Raw genomic sequence first — 7,970 nt, 5'->3', positions numbered from 1 at the left:
GGCCGGCTGCTCCCGGCCCCCTCCCCACTCTGGTTTGGGGACCCCCCAAATAAGCTGTGCCTGTGGCCGGTGGGGGCTCGGGAAAGGGGGTGTCTGTTCCTCCCGGGGGGCAGCCCCAGTGCCCAGGGCAGAAGTGGGCGCCTGCCCCCCCTTTTTACCCCCCCAGGGGGTTTTTACTCTTTGTATTGTCATTTCTCTCTCTTGTTCCGGGGAGCAGCAGCTCCCTCCGGGGCGATGCCCCGGGAAGTGCCTGCAGGAATGCGCCCATTTGCACTAAGCCAAACTGCACAAAGAGGGGTCTTTTTTGTTTTCCTTTTTTTTTTCTTTTTTTTTTTTTTTTCTCCTTCGTGTGGTTTTTATTTTTTAAATAAAATATACGAAAATTCGTCATTTTAACCACTCCCACAGCAGGAGAGCGCGCGGGCCGCAGGACGCCTCCAGCCCTGGGTGGGTTTTAAGGGAATTAATTCACTTCAAACCCCCTTTTTACCCAAATAAACCCCTTCCCCCCCACCCCCCAAACCATTTCTCCCTTCTTGTCCTGTCACTTTCCAGCCCAGGACTGGGTTTGGCCAGGCCATGCCACCCTGCTCCTTTCCCCATGCAGGGAGGGGACAGGGAGGGCTGGTGGCCCTGCCACCTTCCTGTCCTGTGGGAAGGTTTCCTTGTCCCCTCTGGGGATGGGATGCATCAGATCTAGAAGGAAAAAAACCCAACCAGTATTTGGATTTTCTTTTTGATGGTTCCTGTTCTTTAGTTACTGTTAAGACGGGCAGGGTGGGCACCCTGGGCCCCTTGGCACCCCCAGACCTGCTGCCACCCCCTCTCCTGCATCCCCTGGCAATGGCATCACCCTGTGCATCCTCCTGGGAGTTGTTTTAATTTCAGATAAAGCCCTAAAAATAAGGAAATTTCCACCAACACGCAGCAGGGAGGGGGGGAATGAGCCACAAGGTGCCTGTTTGGGATAGAGATGGGAAAGGGGAAGGGTGAGGGAGCAGCACCCGCAGCCTGAGGGCGAGCAGAGCTCCCTGCTGGGGTGAAGGGAGGTTTTGGGGAGTGAGGACCCCCATCCCAGCATCCAGGAGCAGAGGGGGATGCAGGGCCCTGCAGCACCACAGGGCTGCAGCTGGGTGGTGCCCACGGTCCCCCCCATGTCACCCCATCCTTAAACACAGGGCAAGGAGGAAAATAATAACAACTATGTATTAAAAGAAAAAAAAAAAAAGAAAAAACAGACAAAATTGTAGCAGCAATTTCCCAATTTATTGAAACTGATTGATTTTTGCAGGTATGTCTAAGCTAAATCCCATCACAAAGGTTCTATCCGAGGGGTAGCCCCCGGCAGGCAAGGAACCGGGCAGCAACTAGAAAATAAAATCAGATTTACCTGAACTACATCGACAGAAAATCAGTACAACACAGCATGTTCTCCCACTGACTTCTGGTTACGAAATCTCCTCAACCTCCCCAAAATATTAAACACATCTTCAATACAAACACAGGTTTATAATAATTAATATAAAGTCAGTATAATATAGAATATTCCCAGAAAAAAAAAAATCAACAATCTTCAAACACCATCCTTTTTGTGTTTGTTCAGCTTTATTTTTGTAGACAGGTTTAAAGCACGTTGAAAAATAAATATATATGAAAGCATACACACAGCACTCTGACTAGGGGGGACTAAAAAAAAAAAAAAAGGCTGAAATTCAAAACACAATTCAGGATCTACAAAAATCAAAGGAACCATTAATTATGGCTTTTGTAGGAGTCGCACGTGTCACAGAATGAGCGAAAATTAAGATTATCTTTCAGAATATTGCAAAAAATTCCAGTTTTTGCATTGTTTTCATGGAGTTTCTTTCCTCAAGGGCAATGTGCAAAAGGGGGAGTATTGGGGGGGTTGCTTGGAGACAGGGACAGAGCCATCAGTCCCAAAACACACCCACCCACCCCAAAGCCACACGGCTTCGCTTCGGGAAAGCAAGAGTGTTTAAAGGCAGGAGTGGGAGAGGATATAAAAGGGGAAGTAATGCTGGAGTGGGTTTCCTTTCGTACAAAAAAATACTTGCTTTGTTGTCCAAAACATTGATTTTTGATTTAAAAAAAAAAGAAGGAAAAGGGAAAGGACAGTCTTCTTGCAAACCTTCCTCAGGGATGTCCCCCTCTGCCTCCACACAGTCACTCCGCAGCTGAGAGGCTTTGGGGTGACCTTCAAACACACAAAGCTGGGGAATTAACAATTTTTGAATAGTATTTTTGGAAATTCCAAATTGACAGACACCAAGGACCTCGTTTGTCTCCACTCTTTAAGATATTGTCCAAGTCCATGGATCCCTGGGATGTTTTCCAGAGGGCACAGGCAGGACAATGCCTTCAGCCCCTGTTCCATCCCGTGGCCAAAATGCTCTGTACTCCTGGCACTCCTGTTTTAAATAAAAAATTAGGATAATCAAGGAATTCAAGGAGGAACATTTACATGTATAAATGCTTAAAAAAATGAGTTGCAAGTTCTGGAGGCCGAGTGTATCCATGTTTTTTACCTCTGTGGGGGTTATTTGTTTTGGGACTAAGTCTGTATATATATACACACACACATATATATATATTTAGAAAAAATTAAAAAAAGGGAACCTCAGTGAAGTATACAAAGCCCTGAAAGGAAGTACAAAGACGAGATGCAGAACAGGCAGAATTAGTGGGGTTTTGTTTGAATCTCCAAGAGCAGAAGTTTGCATAGGCAGTAGATCCGAGAGATCCCGGAGAGAAGCTGGAGGGATGCGATCACCTGGAGCAACTGATGAAGTTTATTATAAAGTTTCAGCATACAAAAAAAAGCGCCCAAATTCCTGGTTTTGAACCCAAGTCGGAGCACGGAAGGTTGAAGATTAATTCCTGCGTTCCCAACTCTGCACACCTCCATCAAAACAAAGCACTTCACTAGACATCAGGTGTTAGAAGGGGTTTATTTGGTACATGGTGTTAGTGGGACAGAAGCTCGTGTGAGGTTATAACGGTAACCTGGGAGAAGTTAGTTTTTATGTGGATTTTCCGTTTTTCTCTCCTTTTTTTTTTTTTTTCAATTTGCTTTTATTTTTTGCATCCTCAGCTCGAAGAGCCTCGAAGTGGCACAATTAGGGAACACTCCTGAGCGCTGCCTGGCTCTCTGCCCACCCTTAATAAAAATAAGGAAAGACAAGAAAATAATACAGCATTTCCAAAGGAATTGTGAAGTCAAGCTCAGCACCCCGTAACTCCAATTACAAAATCGAGTCACCCAAGGGCGAGGGCAGGAGGAAGAGGGGGACTCAGGCCACACCTGCTCCTCCTTGGAAGGTGGATGCACACGCTGGAATCAGAGGGGATGGGCGATTGGAATGTCACACAAACCCAGGGGTTTGAACTGTTTGGGTCTTAAAATTCTTTTTTTAAATAGATTTTTACATATAAAAAGCAAAGCTACAGATAAATCTTTAAGTACTGTATGTATTTGTCTACACGTAACAGGTGAGGCTGCACGTTCAGGACCTCAGGCACCCCCACCCCCTCCATATTTACAGGGTAAATGACAATAAATACAGAGCCCGCACGCCGGGGGCCCAAAAGTGGGATAAGGGAACGTCCTCATTCTGGAAACCCCCCCCAAAACTGCTGGGAAAAGGTATACAAAGGTCCAAACCCACATACTGGGTGGGGTTTTACAGTTTTTTAAATAGGGGAAGAGAAGGAAAAGAAGCTAAAATGCAAAATGAGATTTTTACAGGTTAATCAAAATGTTCCTGCACAACCCACTCTGCTCTTCCCATATTTAAGGGAGAGGGTTATCCATGCTCACTGGCTAAAGCAACAAGTCCCACTAACTCCTCCAGTCCAAGGAGCAGCAGCAGCGATGCTGGCATGGCCTCACAGAGGATTTTAGGAAAGACCCGTGTTCCCACACTGCTGAGGCACCCCCCAGACCAACCCAGCAGGAGCCTGGGAGCTGGGAGGCTCCCAGCGTGAACTGGGATGATGGATGCAGACAGGACGTGGTGAATGAATGTCTGCAAGGAACTGAGGAGCAGAGAGAAAAGGATTGAATGCCATAAACCCAGGATGCAACTGGAATCAGGGAATGAACAGAGAACCAGCTTCTGCAAGTGCCAGGACAGAAGCTCCCACTGCACTCCACCAAATCCTGGCACCGAGTGCCTTAAATCCTTCCAGATGATTTTCTTTATGGGAGTTTATGTACAATATGCTTTTAATTCCTTTGCTGGGTGGAACCACACTTTTCCTTAGGGACCACCAGGCCTGCAGGAATGCTCTCTGGCCTGCAGGGAGGAAAATAGCACCTTGAGTCATTTGGCTTCTGGGTTGTCTTTTGTGGCAGGTTTCAAGGTACCACTGTCACAGACATCATAGAAAACTGCTCGATGGCAAGGAAGGAGTGAGGTCTTCAGCTTTTTTTTTTTATTATTGTTTAAAAAAAGCACCAGAAGCAAAGAAGTGAAGGTAGAACAAGCTGTGTCTCAGGAACAAGACACTTCCAATACACGTTGTTACTGTTATTTAGGTGTAGCTGGAAGAAGGCAACAGTGGCCGATATGAACAGGGAGAATCCAAATACCTGGAGCGGCCCCACACAGTCTGAGGAGACTCTGGGAGAGAAACCTGCTTCTTATTTAAAGAAAAAAATGGTTTATTTGAAAATTTACACGAAACCAGCACAGCTAATGCTGAAGGTTTTTGTCATCAATTAAGCAGGTGTTTGTTACACCTACCAGTGATGAATGTTTAGATTGGCAAGGAAGAACGAGGTACCCAGGTGAAATCCTGGCCCCACCACAGTCCATGGGACAGGAGCAGCAAGATTCCACCCCGCTGGGATCTCCTCACCTTGGCTTCTCGCCTTTCCCAGCTCATCCTGCACTTGGCCGAATGCCTCGTTTTTGCTACGGTTTGCATATATTTACGAAAAAGGCAGCTGAGCAAAGGGGGAGAAGTGGAGATATTTGTGGAGAAGAATGACAGGTACAGAACTACCTGTGTTCCTCTAGAGCAAAAGGTGCTTCCAGAAGCACCAACACGCGTTTCGGTGCCCACGGATAACCAAGGCTGGAAGACAGGATGTGGGTAAGATGCCAGTAGGTCCAAGAAAAGTCACAATCTGTCTTTGATGGTGATTCTTTTGGAAGCTGAGAGTCTCAGAGAAGTATTCGTAAGGCTGTAGTCTGACTTGCCTTTTGATCTATTTGGCTCCATAAAAAATAATAAAAACTCTTTAAATAACTTTGCAAAAGGCTTGTGTCATCAGGGGAAGCCCTCCAACGCATGCATCCATCTGCTTTCACAACATTAGCTTGGAATTCCACTGCTGCTGGGATTTTAGCACAGATAAGGTGTTAGAAAAAACCCCAGCCAACCAACCAACCTGCTTCGGACACAAAAACCTCCCTGGTGCTCGGTTCAGGGTGGGAAGGGGAGGAGGACTCATGCTTCACCCAGCCTCCTCACACCTGCAGAAATTCCACCTCTCTCACATACATCCTGGCTGGCTCGGCCGGAGGGGCGGGTGGGGGCTCCCAGGGGGAGAAGGAGGAAAAGGGAAGGCGAAGTCAGTCGTGCCGCTGGAAGCGACACTGCTAAGACAGTGTCTGAGTGGAACAGAGAAGGACTTGTTTAGAAAACACGAGAGTTATTTTGCACACATGGACGACAACAAGGCTACTTAAGTTTTTTCCAACATACTCCTTCCTCCCCACCCTCCCTCCCCCTACAAACAACAGAGTGAAACAAAAACCAAACAAAAAGTAATCCCTAAGAAATCCAGGTAAAATCCTTGTCATTCTCCCCAGAGTTGTCCGGCTCCTGCGGGGAGTCAACATCTTTGTCGTCATCTAAAATCACATCATCTTGTGACATCCCCACGTCATCCTTCCACTTGATGTCGTCGTCGTCTCCCATCTCCTCGTCTCCTTCCACTTTGATGTCATCCGGGTCTTCCATGTACTGCCCTTCCCCAGGGTAACACTCGTCTGGAGACCCTTCTCCCCCGTTGTGGTCCAGGTGCCCGGCGATGCCGCGGCCGGAGCAGTCGGCACAGACGCCGTGGCGGCGGGAGCCGTGTTTGATCCCCACGCTGGCCGCCGACATGAACACCCGGTTGCACACCTTGCAGACGTACTTTTTGTCTTTGCTGTGGACCTGGAAAAGGAGAACGACCAGAAAGGTTAATGCCAAGAGAGGTGGAATGAGAGCTGCAGGGAAGGACACACTCCCACGTCCTCTGCGAAGGCAAATCCACTGCTGCAACCCGAGATCACAACTGGCTTTACTGTGGACTCAAACCCACCACCATTAATTCAACCCTGCAATGGTGACGCACAATGGAAAATCCTTTGGGATTGCCTATTCATTATCTAGTAGTTCTGAGAGGAACTTTTAACACTTGCACTTGTTTTCCTCCCCCTTTTTTTCTGTTTTTCTGGGGTGCAAGAGCTGCATTGCACCACCACGAGGAAAAACTTAATAAGGGGAAAAAAACCACCCTCAAGCACTGGTTCTGTGCAGATCAGAGCAGAACCAGCCTGACCAAAACAGGGTTAATGTCATGGTGATTTAGTCATCTTCATCCTGATCCTACTGCTGCCCAGAACCAAAAAGAAGGAGAACTGGGAATGCATCCTGTATCTCCAAAAAAAAAAAAAATGCATCTGGCTGCACTTGTGACTTTATTTCTGACTACTTTGGTTTGTCACAAATGTTTCTGTTCCATAACTCAGGCTGCACTCTATGACCAAGAATCTCAGGTATCACGGAGCTATCACAGAACATGTGGCAAGTGGGAAAATGCTCTGCAGGAAACCAGAAATCACTTTAAAAGTGGGCCAATCTTCTAGTCCAACTGCCTGACTATTTTAGGGTTGCCTAATATATATTATAAATTTTATATATATATTCCTTCTTTTATATATTAACACCACACGGGGACAGCCCAGGCACTTGTCTTGGCTGATGCCCTGTGGCTGGAACTGATCCTCAGGGACACTTTGGGAAGTGGTGTAGAAGCAGATAAGGATCCAGCCGCCAATGATTTGGGGACAGCCCATCAGCCACCAGAGCCTTGGGGCAGGTATCACCAGTCCCTAATCCTTCCTTAACTCATTTCTTTCCATGCTCCCAACAGCCTGTGGGAAAAGTTTTGCCAGTTAAAGCCCTTCCTTATATTTTAAAGCAGCTGCCTGGATGTCAGTTCCCTGCTCCTGCCTCAGCATGGGATCAACAGCTCTCACCTGATTCTCCATAACCCTCTACTCCAGAATACTCAGCTGAGCTAAACCTGTTTGGGAAGAGGACAAATTGACCCCTCGTAGCCCCTTCAGCCCTCGCTGCCGCAGGACACTGGCTCAGGCTCTGTGTTACACCAGTCCCAGCCGTGTTCAAAGCCTGGGAGTGCCTCTGATGTGCTCTGGCTGCAGGTTCCCCTGCTCTGAGCTAGTCCCCGTGACATTCTTCTACTGCATCAAGCAAAGGCATTGGATTTTATTACTTTTTTCAAAAGCAGTTGGACAGGGGTGGTCAGAGTCATCCAGCTGGATCTATAGGTATCATTCACTTCTAACTCGTAGAAGAATGATTTTCAGGCATCAAAAGCTGAATAGGAGAACAGAAAGTGATCAGGGGTGCAGAATAAGGGCTAAGCGAGCCATAAAAAGAAGGAATTATAAAACAGGTACTAAAGCAATTTGTAATTATCACAAAATCACTGACTGGTTTTGGTTGGAAGGGACCTAAAAGCTCATCTTGTTCCAACCCCCTGCCATGGGCAGGGACACCTTCCACTAGAGTAGGTTGAATATCTGTTAAAAACCTGATCACTTCTCTCCCTCCTTTCCAGCAGTTCAGTCAGCTGCTTCAAAGAGAACCATATTCCTGGATGCAGCTGAGTAGAAATTAATCTTATTTCCCTTACTGCCAAATTAGTA

The 7,970-nt window shown here is 46.9% G+C and overlaps 1 protein-coding gene across 4 annotated transcripts in view; it reads right to left on the bottom strand.

The window, feature by feature from the left end:
* Positions 1-1,244: 1,244 nt before the first annotated feature.
* Positions 1,245-7,970, bottom strand: part of ZBTB46 (zinc finger and BTB domain containing 46) — a 53,437-nt gene continuing 46,711 nt past the window's right edge. For 3 of the 4 annotated variants that reach the window (XM_017833214.1, XM_017833213.1, XM_017833215.1), the window contains one exon: positions 1,245-6,189. In XM_017833214.1, the coding sequence (XP_017688703.1) occupies positions 5,803-6,189 (387 nt within the window). In that variant the 3' untranslated portion in view covers positions 1,245-5,802. The remainder of the gene's footprint in view (positions 6,190-7,970) is intronic. The other variant, XM_017833216.1, reaches the window with a different exon arrangement.

Source organism: Lepidothrix coronata, unplaced genomic scaffold (assembly GCF_001604755.1).
Source record: "Lepidothrix coronata isolate B3197 unplaced genomic scaffold, Lepidothrix_coronata-1.0 Scaffold212, whole genome shotgun sequence".
NCBI classification, from domain to species: Eukaryota; Metazoa; Chordata; class Aves; order Passeriformes; family Pipridae; genus Lepidothrix; species Lepidothrix coronata.
The sequence above is the reverse complement of the archived record's forward strand: the minus strand, read 5'-3'. Positions and strand labels throughout refer to the sequence as shown.